The 20,029-nt window shown below is 41.4% G+C and overlaps 1 protein-coding gene across 1 annotated transcript in view; it reads right to left on the reverse strand.

The window, feature by feature from the left end:
- The window catches only part of LOC138481079 (xaa-Pro aminopeptidase 2-like), a 450,117-nt gene that overhangs the window by 194,540 nt on the left and 235,548 nt on the right, over positions 1-20,029 (reverse strand). Inside the window, exons 7-9 of the mRNA XM_069612975.1 lie at positions 13,218-13,361; positions 2,628-2,729; positions 1,356-1,437 (exon numbers count right to left, since the gene is read on the reverse strand). Of these exons, the coding sequence (XP_069469076.1) occupies positions 1,356-1,437; positions 2,628-2,729; positions 13,218-13,361 (328 nt within the window). The remainder of the gene's footprint in view (positions 1-1,355; positions 1,438-2,627; positions 2,730-13,217; positions 13,362-20,029) is intronic.

Raw genomic sequence — 20,029 nt, forward strand, 5'->3', positions numbered from 1 at the left:
AACGGCATTCACATTGTGTCATGTGTGTTATTGCGCTATCTTATCACAGACACTTTAAACATACTGATATAGATAAAAATACCACTAACTAAATAAACTGCAGTCTGCATGCATAGAAAAGGTGTTTAAGGCATTGGTTACTTTTCTGATAAAATATTATTATTTCTGCTGCCCTTATCCAGCAATTTTAAATGTATTGTTGCGAGTATTTAGTTAATACTTATCTATTTAATATGTGACCAATATTTCAAATGTAAAAGTGTGTTTTTTATGAGGACTCTACTTTAAATTAATTGCATCCCTTAGAATGATATGGAGTCAGTCTATGTTTGGCATATATTTGTATGGTGCTGATCATTCCCAATTTTGAGCATCCTTAAATCGTTATATTTGGTTTAGGGTGACAACCAGTCAACAAGACACATTTTGAAAAGTGTGACAATGGGCCTCATTACAAGGTTGCTGGTCCGGTAACAACAGTACCGCTAAGCTTGCCAGTACAGTTGTTTCTGGACCGGCAAACTACGAGGTCTGCTCGCGGGTGCCTGCCAGCTTGGCAGCCCGATCTGCCGGGTGGAACGGCACCTGCGAGCAGACCGACACGGTAGCGGCAGCACCGTTATTAATAATGGTGCCGACGCTACCGGCCTCCCCATTCCCACTGAGTCCTCTGAGACTCAAATGGGAATGGGGAGTAATTATATCCCCATTGCCGGGTGCCGGTAAAAAACTGATTCTGGCTGCTGGTATTTACTGGCACGACTACCGCCACCCTTGTAATGAGGCCCATGTAATGAGGCCCAATGTTCCATGTTTGAGGCTAAAGAATATGAGTTTGGATCACTGCCCACTGCGTGATGTAGGCCCTTATGCAGTATATGGTGGATCCCCCGGGCTGCGCAACCCATTTCTAGCATCATCTGCAGTCCCCATAATCCTGTCCATGTTCAACCCTGGCATTATAGGGCTATGTCACAATCGGGGTAATCTAATAGAATGATGCGTAATGATCAAATTGTCCATGGAGTTGTAACCATGGCCATCTGAGAACCACTCATTTTCGAGTCGCCAGAGCATAAATGGAGGCAATGAAGGCAGGCGTAACATGCTTACATTAACGCAACAGGGGTTTGTCATGGTTCTTTAAGGAGGAGGGTGGGGGCGGAATGGGAGATCTGTTTCTGCCTTCCTTGTACCCACTGCCTTCAAAAACAACTTGGTTTTACATAAAAATTAGATGTTGGAAAACCTTACACCCAATTACATCTCCTACTGGTTCTGAGGCCAGCAGTGCTCATGCATTCTTTTGTACACACAGCGGTTCACACAATCCAATACTCTGACGTAGAGCATACCTGATAAAATCCATGCCCAGCAGGGAGTAGGCGTAGAAGTAGGGATTATAAGGAATGTCTTTTCCCCGCAAATTAAATAGCCCTGCGGAAAAGAAGAATACAAAGTTACACTTGAACTACTTTCCCTCTCTGTCTTTAGCCCTAAGATTCATTAACTCTGGCGATATATATGTACCAGTGATAACATGTGGGTAACCCATAATTCACCAAGAAGATGCATTAGTCTTCCAAACAGCTGACTAAAGATGCAACACACACGGCACACTCAGACGTATTTAGGCACTTGAATGATATGTGTTATTGGTCCACAATGGTGTTCATTTTTATCACCATGGGGTACTAATCTCACACACATTGTAATCATACCAGGGTCTCTCCCAATGCAAACATCGCCTCATCAATAATCTTGATTTCACACAATAGTGCACTGTACCATACATATTGACTTGATCATGAAGATCCTATAGCCTGATCTAATGGCCACCATTCCAGAAGGATTGTAAGCAATTAACAGAGAACTGAACATCAAACCTTTGACGTTCAGGAAAGATTTGCACCAGCAATACCTTGAAGAGAGATACAAAGATTTACATTGATGTAGCCCGAAATAGAGTAGAGAGGGGTCAGGCGAGACTGGGCTATTGAAATGACTAAATTACCTAATAATAGAGTGCAAGTGACCATGTGTGAGCACAGATATGACACTAAAATAGGGGACTGCAACGTGTGGCTCTCTAGATGTTTTGGACTACAACTTCCATGGCCCCTCACCATTGACTAGGCTGGCTAGGATTGATGGTACTTGCAGTTCAAAACCCCCTACTCTAGAACAGGACATCATATAACGAGAGGCTCAGGGGTAACTTTAGGATGTCCTTCATGGAAAGCCTTGTAAGCACATTCCACTGTCTTTCCGCAATAGCGGTTTAATTCTGCATGAGTTAAACGCAGGGAGGCATGGTGGATGGGAATGGGCAGCGACAGTCCTGGTAAGTGACTAGCTGTTGCCAGAACATATTTACAATTGAATTTTAATGGCTTTCTGACTTGATTCTGCTAGTCACTAGATGCCAGAGAGGAGCAATTGCTTCAATGCAACATGTGTCTGTGGGCGTTTGGAGGAATGATCAACAATCCCCAACACTAAAGATTGCAGGATGCCTGCTTGTGTGATGATATCTGGTTGGGGTTTGAGACCTCTTGGATGTCATTCCCTGCATAGCCCCCATATAGAATGTGTAGAATACGTTGACAAAGTGTTATTCCTCTCACATGCAGTTTCATCCAGAGCAGACAGCAGTACAGCTGTAGGTTTTTTGGAATGGCTTTTCATCTGATTCCTTATTTCTGAAACCTTTTCTTGCCAAGTTCTTCCTAAAACATAAAGAAAGAAGGGACAGCACAGATTACATATCACCATTCATAGCCTGGAGATGCTCTCTGCTATTGATGCTTGAGGGGCCTGAATAGCACTCCATGCAGAACTAGGTGGTCACAGGATTTGCAGAGGGCCAGTGACAAGTCATCATCATTAAAGCTTTGATTGTTTTATAAACCAACCATTCTCTCCCAAACCGAAGGGGAAACAGTACACCTTAAAACAGATACTAATGTGGTTAAAAGAAAAACTGCTATAAAAATACTAAAACAGGAAAATTCACACTATAAAGGAGTGTTGATATATCAGAGCAGAAATAGCAAAAGGTCTGCAACTTGTGGCTCTTCAGATGTTTTGGACTACGACTCCCATGACCCCTTATTAACTGTGCTTACAAGGGCTGATGGGGGCTATTGTCCAAAACATCTGGGGAGCCGAAAGGTTGTATACCCCTGACCTACAGTATCATCCAGTGAAATAAGGTTCCACATTGTTGAACCTTCACTAAAAAACCTACATCTATTTGACTTATAAGCTGGCCGCACCTGTGTAGCATGCAATACTCAAGTCCTTTATTAACAGAAATCCTGTACAACAAGTCCTGTATTTAATGTGTAAGAGGTGGTTGTGTTCAAGAGCCCTGTGTTTTCATTGGCTTGTTCCTCATTGTGGGGGCGCCAGGAGAGAGGTTGGCTGGTGAGACCATGCAGTTGTCGTGTGTAACACGGTTAAAATAACCTCTTATATAGAATTTCTTTTACTTAGCTCACTGCACCATTCACAGTGGAGAAATATCCATTTGTATATCAGTTCCGTCCCACCCGCAAGGGCAGTACAGCACCAAAATGCTAGGCAATTCTCCTCTGAACAAGAGTACCATCAGCCACCACACACATGTTTCAGCCTTGTTGGGCCTTCTCAGTGAGGTGAAGCTGGGCCTCTCTAAGCACAGTGAGCAAGGGGTCCACATCTGGATTACCCTTTGTTAATGCGGGTGAAACCCCAATCTCAAGAAAATTAATGTGTGTGTGGTACTCCCTCTAATGAGAATGAACATGGTTCAAATAACCTGTACTATGGAATTTCTTCTGCTCCTTGTAAGGATGTGTCTTAAAAGAACCGCAGTGCTCACGATCATCTACCATTACGTAACATGTATTAGTACCCGACGAGGAACAATCAGATTGTTACATGCAATCTGATTGGCCGTCGCTGGGACTTTAACCGACCGGGAATTCCTCTCCGGCATTCCTTTCCTTTGTCCATGCCGGGTTATGTGTGGCAGCCCCTCAGCCAATGAGGAGGCTTGGAACGGGGTAATCCCCGCTCCGAGCCACCACACGGCTGGAGGCTGGAATCCTCCAACCCCAGGGATTCAGGTAAGTGTTTTCTCCTGCCCCCCATCCAAACAATCCCCTCCCTGCCCTCACAACCCCACTCACCTTTTTTCTGCTCCTTTTTCAGGAGCAAGCACGCTGTGAACACTTATGTACCCAGCGCGCCCGCTCCCGATCCGCAACAGGCTGTCATGGAAAGGAAGAAGGGACTACATGTAGTCCCTTCTCTCTTTTCCATGGCGGACATTTTTTTGTTTACATTTTTACAATTTTTTTAATGGCCGCCATGGAAAGGGAGAAGGGACTACATACTCTGTTTTCCCTTCCCCGGCAGCCATTTTTTGTCTCTTTTTTTTGTTCCGAAACACTGCAGTGTTTCGGAATAGAAAAAGAATGCTCTTAGTATCCCGGTCTTGCGAGCTTCGCTTGGGCCTGTAACTATGGGCCCCGTGTCTTTACTGGTCTTGGTAATGCCCTAGCGGCTCAGGGCTTATTGCTTAATGTTCTTTTGGAAGGAACATAAATACGTATTGTGGGATATCACTAAATGTGAGGAATAAGCAAAGCTTTTCATTATGCAGTAATCAAAGTTATAGCATGTGAAAGTTGGCTGTTAGGCAAAGTAACCAAACACCATTCTGTTGTTGACAAGGAATACACAACGAATTAGTAAAATCACGCCGACTGTCTAGACAATTGTTGGACAAATTCTAAAATTTCCAATCAATATTTTGTAGGAGAATATCTTCATTTGTGCACCCAGAAATTGCTTTTGTTTATTCAGACGCCCATACCCGATTGTGATTTGTGTTTTCTCTTCTTATATTTGTAGGAGCAAAACGTTTGCGTATTGGCAGTAAAAGTTCAAATTAGTATGATCTTGAATTGCCTGCCGTAACGTGTTAAAAGCAGTTGGTTTCTACACGATCCCAGAAGCTGCTTTTGGGGCAGTGGGCCAGTGTTGTAACCGTCCGGACCCAATGCTAAACATATTACTTTGGCAAAAAAAAGAGGTGATGGCTGGAAGGTTTAGAATAAATCTTAACCTCTGGCATTGCTATGGGCAACCCTCCAGACCATCTTTCTTTGCCTGCCAAGCCATTACAAAAGGGGAAAGACCATATGCAAATCAGGCTTGGTCCCACCCCCAAGGGGGTAATCCAGCCCGAACTGCTAGGTCACATCCCTTCTGCACGAGACCACAAGCATCCTCAGACATGTTTCAGCCTTTTTGGGCATCATCAGTGAGGAGTAGCTTGGATCTCTAGGCCCAGCAGGCACGGGACCCACGTCTGGGCATACCCGTCCCACTCGGGGTGACAATAGCAAAACAAAAGAGGTGATGGCTGGAAGGTTTAGAATAAATCTTAACCTCTGGCATTGCTCTGGGCAACCCTCCAGACCATCTTTTTTTGCCTGCCAAGCCATTACAAAAGCGGAAAGACCATATGCAAATCAGGCTTGGTCCCACCCCCAAGGGGGTAGTCCAGCCCGAATTGCTAGGTCACATCCCTTCTGCACGAGCCCACAAGCATCCCCAGACATGTTTCAGCCTTTTTGGGCATCATCAGTGAGGAGTAGCTTGGATCTCTAGGCCCAGCAGGCACGGGACCCACGTCTGGGCATACCCGTCCCACTCGGGGTGACAATAGCAAAACAAAAGAGGTGATGGCTGGAAGGTTTAGAATAAATCTTAACCTCTGGCATTGCTATGGGCAACACTCCAGACCATCTTTCTTTGCCTGCCAAGCCATTACAAAAGGGGAAAGACCATATGCAAATCAGGCTTGGTCCCACCCCCAAGGGGGTAGTCCAGCCCGAACTGCTAGGTCACATCCCTTCTGCACGAGACCACAAGCATCCCCAGACATGTTTCAGCCTTTTTGGGCATCATCAGTGAGGAGTAGCTTGGATCTCTATCTCTAAGATATTACTTTGAAAAAACATGCTTTATTTGCTACTTTCATTAACCAACAAACCGATACTGGAAGAAACTGAATTCTCCTAAACCTTGTCATTGGAATTTACTCCAGGAACACTGTTTGTATAATGCATGACGAAGATAGAGGAATTCGTTATTTCCAAGGGGATGAACTATGGCTATCATCATCATACACGTTAAGCTTTTTTTTTCAGAAAATGTATTCAATCAAAGCAAAAAAATGAGAAACAGTACAACAGACAAAAATATAAAACAGTCTACCTGAGACCACAAAATCCAAACAACATAATGTAAATGGAGAATCTCGTCAAATAGATTCATCAAATTACAATATATAAAGGAGTAAAATCCATGCAGCCATAATTCTGAAACTCCTAAATCAAATGTTGTTGATCTTTGATAATATGGGGTCACATTGGGCACTTACAGTCACCTCAATATGTTCAGTTCCTAGAAGAAGTAGCACGTGGCAAAATGCTTAGGCGGAACAACACATAGAGGTTATTTCTTTAAAAAGGTTCCACTTGATCCAAGTGGGGCTCAATACCAAAAATGGTGCTTAATTGTGATAAGTGTGAAAAAGTGGAGAGGGTTCCTATAAAATCGTAAACTGTCCAAAACAAATTATAAAAGTGCTGATTAGGTGCTCTTGTAGGTAAATTATAACAAAGAGTATGGCGTGTAATTCAGGAATGCATTTATTCGAAATATATTAAAATCAATTAATTCTTTGAAAATTTACAAGCAAGTTGTTGAAAGTAAAATATAAAAAAATACGTATGGTGACAAAAAGAGGTGAAGAAATACATTCACTCAGTCACATTTATATCACTCACCCGGAACACACAAAAGGAACAAATACTAAGTCTGATCATTATTATGTAAAGAAGGGAATAATCATAAAGTAACACAAAACAAATCCTTTGAATGAAACCACATTATCACGTGGATTCTGTACTATTTGAACAATTAACGGAATTGCTCCAACTATGAGGATTCTAAAAATACTTTTTTTCTTCAGTTAAGGTCACAATGAAGGTAAATATTAATCAATAATATTTTTAAAAGAAATGTAGAGGAACATTATAATAAACTACGTTTTTCAGAAGCATCACAGACAAACAAATATCCACTTTCCCCTTACTAATAAAGCTAAGAAAAAGAAATTAATTAGTTTGAATAATTATTGGCCCAATAGTTTCCAAAACTTCCTTTCAGAAAAACATTTAATAAACTGGGCAGACTGGGCTTTAACTCGCAACAATATTCTGTGCCATACCCTTTGGTAGCAGCGCCATCGGACGCCACACATCTGCAATGTTTCTATTCAGAAACATACATGCTACATTCTGAGCCCACAGTTTGCTTGCATTACATTGTTCTATGATCATTTCAACCCATAGATTCATTGTTGCTAAGATAGACTGTTATTGCACTTGGAGATTGATTTCCTTTCATAGACTGATGTAACACCCATAGACTGATTTTGCTTCCCTAGACCTCTGTTGCACAAACCTATTAATTGCTACGTTCCACATATCGCTCCTTGATTGCTGCACCTCGTAGATTATTTTTGCATCCATAGACTGTTGTTGCACCCATTGATTCATTGACACACCTCATATACCACGCCTTGAGTGTTACACCGAATACATTGGTTGCTGCATTAATAGACTGCTGCTTCATATAGACGATTTTTTTCCATAGACTGATGTTTCACTCAAAGATTGAATTGCTGGGTCCGTATATTGTTATTGCTTCAATAATCTGTTATCACATTAATATATTGATTGTGTCCCAAATAAAGCATCTTGATTCCTAAACTCTAGGCACTATTTGATGAACGCATGTACTGTTGTTCAACCCGTAGACTGCTGCTCATTTCCTTCAAACTCCTGCTGACCCACTGCGACAACAGGGAGCAGCGACTGAATTTACCTTGTATTTGCTTGGATTTATTTACTCACATTTATCTACTCACAAGAATGTCATTTTGAACAGACCTGAACTACATAGGATACGTTACAGAGAGAAGATGCATTCCCTAGGCAGGGCGACTTTACAGTTACAATAATGTTCTTGATGAGAATACACTAGGGGGTAGAGTGGTTCTATAACTGAATATAGACCCTAGACAGTGACTATGGTTCAGACATAAACAAGGTATATGTTTAGGGCCTTGTGCTAGTAATTACACAGTTACCCCTTTTCTATATGCACCCATTTGTCACATAACCAGGAAAGGTGTTTTTCATGTCAGTTGGAAACGGGTAGGATGGGGGTAGCTTGTTAGCTAGCAAGTGGAGCTTGACTCAGGTATTGAATAATTCCAGTGAGTGAAGAGCTTTGCTGGCTGAGGGGAACATTCCAGTGTAGGAGGCAAGGATGAGAGAAGGTGCAGAAGTGGGAGGAAGAGTCCAGGAGGCAGATTAGAGGGACACAAAGTCAGCACAGATATGAGGGAAAGACCATGGATAGATTCAAAGAAGAGGAGTAGACATTTAATGAGAGAGTGTTTTTGCACAGTGAGCCACCCAGCATGGTGTTGGTATGATGAGTTAGGAGAGAATCTGGGTCGGCTTTAGATGCATGAAGCTTGAACAGTAGTTTAGATTTCTGATCAATGGGGAAGAGAGCAGTGATTTTGTTGATTTTTGAGTAAGGGGGCTGCAGATCTTGCCGGGATAGGGAGGTTTCATTGCAGGAGAGTTGGTCGAAGCCAAATTCATCACATTTTTTCATCCAAATCTGGCCGCTAATATATGTGGAGGTGGGTAAGAGGTAATAATTAAGGTAAGGGCAGGGCAAAGGGGGGGAAGGTGGGTCTCCCTCCCGCATATATTTGGAGCAATTTGGCTCAAAAGAAAAAAAAATAGATGGATTTGGATTCAACAAAATCTCCTTGATGAAATCACATAGAACAGATCTTCCCTATGTTGAAAAGGTTAATCCTGCCTTCGGTGGAAGTGGTCATAATGAAGTGATCAATTTTAAGGGCGCTGTCAAAGAGGACCCAAACGTTCAGAACCATGGGAAAATGAAGCTATGAATTTAAGAGGGAAGGAGATTGGAAATTGTAATGTGGGGTTAGCCTTCCACATCAATGCCTGCTTTAAATCCAAACACAGCACAGGCTTCTACAACCTACTCATATATGGTACCATGGATTTACTTTTCTTCATCAAAATCTGGTAACAGTTGATCACTCTGCAACAGTACACACGGTTATCCCATCAGAATACAAGATCAAGTTTATCAACTGCACTTGCAAAGAAGGAGCAAGAGTCACACTGGTGCACAGGGGCTTGATCGATACAAAAGTATCAACCTCAGATACCATCATACACTGGGAATCCCCCATATTATGTCATTATTATGTTATGTTCTGTTATTGAGATTTGTACTGCACACCAAGATTATTTTCATTGTCTCCAGGTGTTCAGGCGGATCTGGAAAGGAAGGCAGGTTAGAAAGGGTTAGTGATTGAGATGGAGAGGGAGAGCGCAAGAGACTTTTTGCTGAGCTGTTGTTAGCCTCAGTTTGGAAAAAAGCAGTCACTGTGTGTTGGGTTTGGTTCTAGTTGGTAGGGTTTGGAGTTGTTTGGTGTGTGAATCTGTATGGGATTGTTTTGTGTGCCTGTGGTGTAGTTCTCTGTGGAGATATGTGGTGTGCTGGGTCGGGTGGTTTATTGGAGGAGTGTGCAGTTTGCTTTATTGTTTTTTGTTTGTGCTGTGGCAGTGGTATGTTTTATTTGGTGGTTGAGGGTGATTTTGTAGGAAAATTGCATGTTTTAGTAGCGCTAGTGGTGTTAGAGGTCTGAGTGATCTTGTGGGTTGGTTTGATTATGTTAGGGCCAGTTCCTTTTATGGTAGATTGGTGTTTATTGCTTTCTCTTTGTTCGGTTGGTTTGGCTTTGGTTATACAATGGTTTGTGGTGTCTCTCCATGTGTTGCAATCGTGTGTTTCTCTTCAATAGTATTTTCTGTTTAGGTGGGTGAATTAAAGAGACAGATTTGTAGTCATTCTCTGAATTTTAGGTGCTCTCTTGTTGTTCGTACTTCCTTGAGGAGTACATTCCAAAGTTTTGCTGAAATGTAAGAGAAGGCTGATCCACCAAAGGCCAGTGTTGAATATTGCTTTGGTTCGAGTCAAATGTCATTGCTGGATCCCTGTAGTCGCTTCAGTCTGCAGATGGAGATTTTTTTCCTGTACGAATTCTGCTCCTTTGCCATGGATTGCTCTGTGATTTATGCAAAGGATTTTGAAGTAGATTCGTTTTTTGACTGGTAGCCAGTGTGGGGTTCTCCTTGTTAGTATGATGTGTTCCCTCTTAGTGAGTCTGAGGTGTAACCTTGGGAAGGTGAGGAAATGTACTATCCGATTGATTGTGCAGTTTCACTGGATAATGGATGTTTGAGATTAGTTGGTAGTTGGTTAGGTCGTCCGTGTTTCCTGAGGGGTCTTTGAGGAGCGGTTTAATGTATGCCACTTTGAAGCTGTGTTGTACTACCTCTGTAGCCAGGGATGGTTAAAGGGGTTCTGGAATTATTCTGCAGGTGTCTCTTGGGTGAGGATAGTCTTGTAGATGTCTGGTGGGCAAGGGTCTGCTGGAGATTCTGCTTTATTGCTTTGATTCACTATGTTGGTGAATATTTCTGTCAACATTTGTGAGAAATAGTTTAATGTTTTGGGTAGTTCTGGAGTTGGATGGTTTACGTTATTTATGTTCTTTGGTATACTCTTGATGACTTGCTGAATTTCTGTGATTTTGTTTTTGAAACGGTTTGATATTACATCTCATTAGGTCTAAAATGTTTACACTACTTCTCTCTTTCTCTAAATACCATTTGTAAACAATTTCACACGTGTGCAATCAAACTCCACAGTGGACTACAAACTGCTCATTATCCTTGGGGATTTCAACCTTTGCCTGAAAGAAAAGTAAAACAGTGCAACCAAATTCCTCTCAGCAAACCTGGATGCCTTCCTCCTCAGACAATTATTGAGAGGGCCTACCCAAAGAGTGGCACATACATCGGACAGACTTTTCCTCAATGAGAATGTCACAACAGTGGCAGCCCAGCCCTCTATTCTGGGGCAACCATCTTGCTTTTACATTTACCATAACAGACAGACTGTTGTAATCAGTTTGGTCTCATTGAGTCACCTGCCATGTCAATACCCCTCCCGTCCCCACTAACCTTCTCAAAATGTCCTATTCTCACCTTTTCCTAGACACATGGATCTGCTACACCCACAGATAAATAGTGCAGCCTAATGCAAGCAAGCACCCATCACCATTTTATTAACCCAGCGGTGTCACTTAGCTCTTTCACTGCATGACTCTGAAACACATCCGGGCTGTACTGGACATACATCCCAGATCTTCTAAACTTGCAGCCCTCCTGGTATACCCACGCTGGTAGCAAACTGACAAAGTTACTGAAACAGCATGTGGTGTTTCTCCCCTCTGGATACAGAGAAAGAGAGATAACGAGATAGTGTCATGGGCATAAAAGAACTGGAAACATTCCAGGAAATGCAGAAATCGGATACTTTTAGCCTGCAGCAATCAACACTTCTATTGTCATACCTACATTGCTCTCTCCTCCCCCTAACCATTCTCTCACATCCCACTTCTCTTCCAGAAGCATGCACCAAGTAGTCGTAATAATATTATAAGGGCGCTACATAAGACCACTTTACATTACTTTCCATCAACTCTCATGCCCATTTTATGCATCAATACTATTGTCAGATTCAGCGCACCTCTGTCAATGGGCCCCAGTGGCTCACATTACATAGCTCCCTTATTGTTGTTTTCAATAGTACTGTAATCATTGTTCTAATAGAAAGCGAATAGGAAAAGCTAGATACTTATATTTGAGATGTTTTTTGAAGCCCGTTCCCCTAATGATCAATGTTGTTAATTGCAAAGTCATAGCAGAAGGCAAGTAAAGACGATTGAAAATGGTCTACCACCTCAATACATTTATGTTATGAAAGATGTAAATAACGGAAATGATTGCTCAGCTATGCTTATGCACCACACAGTGGATTCTAATAATCTCAAGACTTGGTATTTTACCATCTTGTTCCGAAAAGAGGCATTCCATACTAGAAGCTAGAAGCACAAACACAATTGTAATGTAGGATTTACACTTGAAATAACTCTTTAAAAAAAAAAAGATAATGATTCATATACTCCTTGGTCTATTTGCCCTTTTATAAATTAATATTGTCAAATTTGATTGCATTACATACTTTGTTCATCTGTTCCACTGATGAATACATAATTTTCCACTTAGCTGCTATTTCATAAAATATCATTGGAATTGTAAATAATGAAATACCATGCAATTATGGCTGGGGAACTAAGGGGATTGGAGGGGGGGGGGTTAAGAGTGGGAACATAGGGAGAAAAATAAAGCAGAGACTCCAGAATCTAGAAGAAATAGGGATATAGGGTGGTGTTGGGTGAAAGCATAAGGAAGAGGGTGAATGATGTGAGATATGAAGGAGACCGAATAGCAAAGTGGAAAATAAGGAAGCACATAGCAAAATATTAAGACAGATGTGCACGGGAGACTCACTAGTGGGGAAATAAGAGGCAAGAAAAGGGAATTCTGCTGAAGAGAGCCATGCAAAATAAGACAGCAGAGAAGGAGAGTGCAATTTGAAAAATGCAAGACCAGTGAAATCTGGGGTAGGCAAAAGAAAGCTGGGATACAATCTGAGGGAGAGTAACATCTGAAGGAGAGAAGCGAAGGAGATTAAAATCTAAGGAAGAGAGGAGGAATATAGTCTGAAGAGGAGGGAAGAGATGAGAAATGCAGTCTTAGGTTGAGAGAAGTGAGAGATGATATTGAATGAATCAGAAGAATTGAGAACAAAGAGTGATGATGGCTGAATAGGGTCTATGGGCAGTAAGTATGAGACATTAGAAATATATTAGGCATATCATAAAGAGCAAACAACAAGATTAAGAAAGCTAAAGCTGAAAACGAATTAGAGACATTTGAAGATTCAGACAGAGAGTGTATAACAATAGGCATTCTTCACTCCAAGCCAATGACCATAAAGAGTACACTATAGCAGGCCTTAATGTCCAAAGAGAAGTCAATACAGTCATGTCAGCAGCTTTGATACTGTAGGTGAGCCGTCTTTCTATTAGATTCTGATACACTTATTTAAAGAGATTTTACCTATGTAATCGTCTTGAAGTTGGTAGATTCTGCTAGTTGGTGTAGGTCTCTTTTCTTTCCATATCAGGTCTACGAGGTTTGTTGCTATGGAGACCAATTTCCTACCAGTTCCTGCTAGCTCTGTGGAGTAACCCTCCCAGCTCTCTGTAAATGAAGCAGAACACAGTAGAATGATTGTCATCTTTAAAAAGCAACTTTCTTCAATTCCTCTGGTTTCACAATTTCTACCAAGAGCAACTGCATGCTTATTGTAAACAGTATGTTAAGACCATCCTTCATATTGTGAGTTAAATGCATCTTGTCTAAGGTGTGGAAGGCATGTATAGCCAATGTGGATATGATGGGAAATGAAGGAGTGAACTTCTCCATACCCTTACAAAATTACATTCACACCATAGGGAAGAATGCAAGTATTGTCATGGGGGACAGTTCAGTAGTTAGTTTCTCTCTGTGGCTATACTATATTTAAATCTTAGGCACAAATGTATGTACACTGCTCAGGCACACCTAAATAGTCATTGAAACGTGAAAGGCCTTTTGCTTCACACCTCGTCAAAACCACACATTTGGCATAATACAGATCCTCTGGTATAGTGCTTGTTGGACTGTGAAGAAATCCTGTAATCATGATCCGTTGTGGGCAAACTCTCTCTCTTCCTTTATGCATCATTAGGTGGGATTGAGTTTCCCCTGCTGTTGCAGGGCACAGCTTGCAATGGTGGATGCAGCTAAAGTGTGTCTAGTAGCAGTAGCCAACCTGGGTGTAGAGCTGTGCAGAGCTGTGATCATATGGAGGGTTCTATGCTTCAATGCACATGTTCTATGCTTGTTTTTTCCACTCTCAATTACAGAGGAAACACCATCCAATGTATGGTAACAATGTTGATTTAAATGCATAAAATACAAAAGTATGTAGCTAGACCCAATTAAAAACAGAAATGTATTAGCATACATCGGTTTGGGTTATTCCCAGGCAATTAGCAGATCAGCTAGCCTATAGGAAATAATTTATTTGGAGAAACAATAGGCACATACACCAAAGGTTATTGTCGGCTTATTTACAATAATTTGTATGTCATTTCAAATCTAATCACATCGTAAAAAGATACTGAATATGCAGTTATATTCAAAGATGATTCACTCAATTAACCACAGAATGTTAATCAAAAAATGTGTATGTATTCATTGTGGAAATATTCAAACACTGAGGGAACTATTGTGGGGAGATAATTTTGTATATTATGTTTGCTTGGGAAGTGTTTGATTGCATTGATGGAATGGGTGGTGATTCATGAGAATTTGGGAATGGGATTGTTATTTGGCAGTTTCTAGTAGTTGGGCAAAACACTTAAGATGTAGGTTTATCTTCTGGTATCTTCTGCTAATAAAACTGATCTTGACATCCGGATTCCTCGTTGTAGTGGCCATGAGGACAGGAGAATTCCATTACATTGCAGGATAACACATCTAATTATTTTGTTGCATTTCTTGTGGATACAGAAAAAAGAACCACCTAGTGATGTAAACGGTTTGGTACGGTAATCGGAGGATCAAGCCTGTAGATGGCTTTGCTATTGCCTCATGAATTGTGCATTACATTGTGTAATAAGCAGTTATGAATAGTTTCTGCCACTCAGTGTGTGTGTGTGACATTTTTAATTTTTAAAGAACATGTGTTGCAGGGCAAGCCTTTGATTTGCTTAAAGGGTAGCCACTTTTATTACACCACGTGGTTCTCTGTTGACCAGCAGCATTGCCTGCATGTTTCCTGTGAGAGGACGAAAGAGCCTGTTCCTAATCGGGCAGTCAGTGTATATGTGCCTGGTTCCATCTCTGCTGGAGAAGTATCCCAGGAGCACTTCCTGAGTGGTAAATCTGCGAGAGTTGGACGTGTTCACCAGCCATCCAAGGGAACCAATGAAGTGGGGTACAATATAACAAGTACACAAACATATGCCAACCCCTATCCCAGGTGAAATATTGTGATTGGCTCCTCCACAACTGCAGATCTGGATCCCAGTTGGAGAAAGGAACTCTGGAACTGCTAGCCATTGTGAGAACAGCTGCAGTACTTCTGTTTTATCCTGAGTTTGATATTGGTGGAGAGCTGTGGGTAAAGTGTGGGGGTTCAAATACAGCTCCAGACAAAAAAGGGAACTGCATTGGGCTACGTTGGGCCTAAATGCAGAGCACTGAAAACACACACAGATGACTGCCAAACTGAAAGGGAAGCAGTTCATTCCCAACTGATACACTTTGGAATGCTGTTTACATAAAAAATATAGAGTAAAAAAGGAGCCCGGCATGCGATTGTCAAAGTCCCAAAACCAGAGGCCTACTTTTCAATACATGCACTTTTCCCAAAAGAAAGATGCCATGGAGAAATGTGGGCATTCTGCAGCTTGGAAGGAAAGGATCTGTTTAACTCTGTAAAACCTCCTGGCCAGAAACATTCAAATGTATATCATAAAGTGAAGTGATCATATGTAAAAGGATGATATGTAAAAGGAATAGCAATATTTGAAAACATTAGTTGTCTGTGCATGGAAAAGATGCGGTTAGCCCAAATAGACCTTTTCTTGTGAGATTCACAGGCACATAACTGTTAACTTCCCAATCAGGTCGAAGGGGCAAGCTCTGTTTATCTATCTCCCTAAAGATCTCTTTCCAGCTTCAGCAGAGGAAAATTGTGCTGGACTAAGGCTTTTATGAGGTCAAAATCTGAATACTGTAACAACAGAAGGGTCACTTAATGAGTTGAACTCTGAATAATTACCCAGAATTCAAGAAATGGTGTGGTCAATCCATCGGCTGGCTGGGCGATGGCCTGCAATAAAGAATGTCAAACGCTGCTAGAGACCCATCTGTCTTTTGCAGACCTTTTGACTTGCAGGAGTGCTAATGGACTTTATTGCAGCTAGAGTTAACAAAGGATCCAAGAGCTAGCCACCAATTAAGCTTGAATGGATTTAATGGAAATTGAAGGTAAAATATGCTGTAATCATTTTGCCATGGATTTTCATTAAGAATCATATTGTGTGGAATATCACAAGATCCGTATGTCGCAGAAAGATAACCCAGATATCATTGTAAAGATTATGTGAAGACCCTTCTATTGACACCACTCCTCAAAAACCTTGGGAACTAAAGTTATAATCTGACATGTGATGATAGCTTCTCAGAAATGTTACAAAGCTGAAATTGTGGAATATAGTAGTGTATGGAAGTAAAGAACAGTGTATAAAGTATTGTGAAATTGTTCAAACCTGCTACCTTGTGCAATCATGGGACTCATTTTGATAGCTCCGGCATTGGCAGACCATTTTCAGGCATGTCTATATATATTGTTATGCTTAGCGGTAAATTTAAAATATTTGCCATGTTAGAGTTTTTTAAGTGCAAAATTGAAATGTGGAGAAATGTAATTTCAAGTGGGAGGACTTGCCCCTCCAGAATTCTTCAAGCTTGGTAAACTGAAAGGGACAATCAAAGAAAAAAGGCATTGGGTAAATAGTTGTCCAATCCAGAGCAAGAGCCAATAAGCTGCCATATGATAATTTAGACATTCTTGTGGGAGTGGTGAAAGTTTCATAAGGGGACGCACAATGGAAATCAGGGATCTGTCTTTAAAATGAATGAAAGGGACTGACTGAAATCATCTGGTGGATCTGCTGACCAGATTGCTGGAGGGACAGAGGCCGGAGCCTATGACCAAGGAGAGGTAAACTAGAGGAATTGAGACGGGGAATATCCATGACTGAGGTGGCATTTGACCAAGGTCCCTCTCCTGTACCTGAAGGATGACCAGAGGCTTGATGCCTTGTCCTTAGTGCTACATCCACAGAAATCCTAGGTAAGTAACTTGTACCACACAACCAAGTCTTGTGGGGTTTGTTTGATGTAATTTCTCCCTTCATAGATTGAGTGGGGCTGACAAAGTAGACCCCAAGCATTTTCTTACCACATAACATTTTTATTCCCATATAGCCAAATAAGAAGGGCGATTTTATTGAAATTGCAAATCAATAACATTGCTCCAGTGTGGATAAAAATATAGTCTGTACAGTAATTGGGTACTCCTATTTCTTTTTGCCAACTCCAAAATTCCCTAAAGGGAGGGGTGTATAAAAATACAGCATTCCCTGCCACTTTTAATTCCATTGAACCCTGCCTTCAAGTAGGGGGGGTTCCAAATGATCACCTGAATACCTGGGTTTTTGTTTTGTGTGCTAGGACAGAACAGTGCCTTCCCAAAGTTCAACAGAGTAAATTCCCTGAATTGAAAAAAAACCTTTGCTGCAGAATGTGGGAAAGTGTTTCCTGAGAGAAGGGCGATTTTGCATTGCAGAGTGGTGATGAAAAATGTTTCCAAAAATAAATGAAAAGTGTTTGTTTTGTAAGCATGTTGCACAATCACCCAAAATCACATGATAGAGTTCAATATTAAGAAAATGACTGCCGAGCCGGCAAATTACTTACACTTTCTGTGTACTCTTGAGGGAAAAGAGGGCAGATTTGATGCCCCAATAAATGTACAGGGTTAGTAAGAGGAAAAACCGGCCCAAAGCCTGACCGACATTCAGAAAAAAGGTCAAACACTTGTCGTACCCCATTCAGATAAATGAGGGGGAGGGGCCAGTACTCGCCAGAGTATGCCTGAATAATGAAAAAAGTTTCATCAGCAAAGGATTAATCAGGAAACTCCAAAGAAATCACACCATTCCCATATTTAAATTGATTAATAAATGGGAAATGGGTCTGGAAACCCTAAAACCTAAGCATTTCCTGCTAGCAGGTGTATGCTAAAGATTTCCACTGGCAACAAAATTATAGAATGCAATTGTTGGGTCGGTAGAGATGTCTCCTCTGACTTTTATTTGGGCAGTGACAATCTAAATCGATTCACAATTAGTCTAGATTTGATCAACAACAAAGTATGGTCACCACATATACTTTGACAACACCGAAAATGAATTCCGGTCAGCTCAATTGCTGCCTTACACGGTTGAAGTTCAGATGGGAGAAGAGGACACCATCCCAGGACAGGTGCAGCAATTCACTGTTCCTCTCAAAATTAAGCAAGGACAGAACCTAAAAGATAAGGACGCCTATATAAACTTGAACTCTCACATTCATTAACAAGGTTCATATTTGCATCCAACCACTTTATTTGATCTAGAAAACAACACAATTTTGAATATTAGTGGATAACAGTGACCCACAAAGTATCACTCTAGGTGGGGACACCTCTGTAGGAATGGTGGTTGATGCCCAACACTATTCTATTGATTTAGGTAATGAGGCAATTGGGCCGATTCCTTACTACAGAAACGTTCTTTACCTATCATGGGGTTGGGAATTTCTTGGTGTACTCTTCATGCCCTTATTGGGTGGAAGAGGTAACCTGCTGTTGTGCTGGAGTGCGGGGCCTGGCGGCAGTGGTGCTCCAAAAACCCAACAGGCAGCGCTCCAAAGAAGCAAAGAAGGAACGGAATGAAGATCTGTTTCTAATTTTATATTAACATCTGGGTCGCAGATTGTGGGAGAACTATCCTTTAGATCTCGCTGCTCCCAAACGAAACAAAACAAATTAAAATAGAGCTGCCTCAACACGATCGTTGTCCACTGTGAGTATAGGGGACCTGCAATAATAGTGGGGGCGGAAGTGCTGTGATAAACTAACGTGCTCAGCGTGCTTGGCAATTGAGGCCAGGTGTCTGGTCTTTCAGATAGTAAGTGCTTTACTGCTTACAAACTGATTACTCTGGAGAACCTATCACCACTCGAGGACTACAGAATTCAATTTTTCCTTTGACTCGATTTGGTGTGTTGGGAGCCATACCGTTAGATCCATCTTCTATTCCTTCCTCTCTACATGAGGGGTCTAAAGGAAACTACCATGGCTAAATCATATAATCTATGTAGTGGCCAGGATATGTGTCAGACCCAGGTGGGGTCGGAGGGGCTGTACAGAAAGGAGGATCCATCCCTTAGAGCTCGAACTACAGGTGGGGATATATTTATACCTCTGCTAAGTACCTATCCCAGGGATGGCCAAATCCCGATGGGCTCAGGATTAAGCCCAATCATGTTAAAGGAGGTGATTGAAAGTTCACACTGTACACCAATAAATATTGTGGCTAAAGATTGACTGTTGACAAACTTGACTTATACAGTTGCAGCAAATATGATGAAAAACACTATAAAAGATCATTTCCCCATTCAACCAATGATTCCTCATGAAGATTTTTGCCAAATACCAGCGGAGATAAACCTAGGAGTTATGCAGCAAGCGCTAGAACTGAACGAGCAGACGGTGCAAAGTGTGATTCAGCAATTTATAGGCGAAGATCTGATCATTGCAGCTTCTCAAGTAGATCTATCCTTTCAACTGAATAAAGTTCCGGATGTGTGGCCTCTTACAGAGGATGGTTTTGATAAGGTCCATGTACCAGGAAATGGGAATACTACTAATCAGGCTAAAGGTATAACCCAAATTACTGATCTAGGGGCCAACTTGGGCCCTCCAACAATAGTGGCTTTGAACTTTATCTTGGGTTCCCTGGTCAAGGTTTTTGAAGATATTAAAAGAGAAGTGGACCAACACTCAGATATTCTTCTGGAGCTAACTAAAGAGATGGACTCAGTTGACTCCAACTTGGTGGCTTTAAAATCAACCACAAATGATGACAGAAAAAATTAAATGGATTTTCTACATCTTATCCAGAAAGATCAATTAGGAAAATTTGATATCTTGGTTGATCAAGGGAAGGAATTAAAAATTGCAATGAATAGGATTGGCGAGATTCTGG

The sequence above is a fragment of the Ambystoma mexicanum genome, chromosome 5p (assembly GCF_040938575.1).
Source record: "Ambystoma mexicanum isolate Mex_15411 chromosome 5p, UKY_AmexF1_1, whole genome shotgun sequence".
NCBI lineage: Eukaryota > Metazoa > Chordata > Amphibia > Caudata > Ambystomatidae > Ambystoma > Ambystoma mexicanum.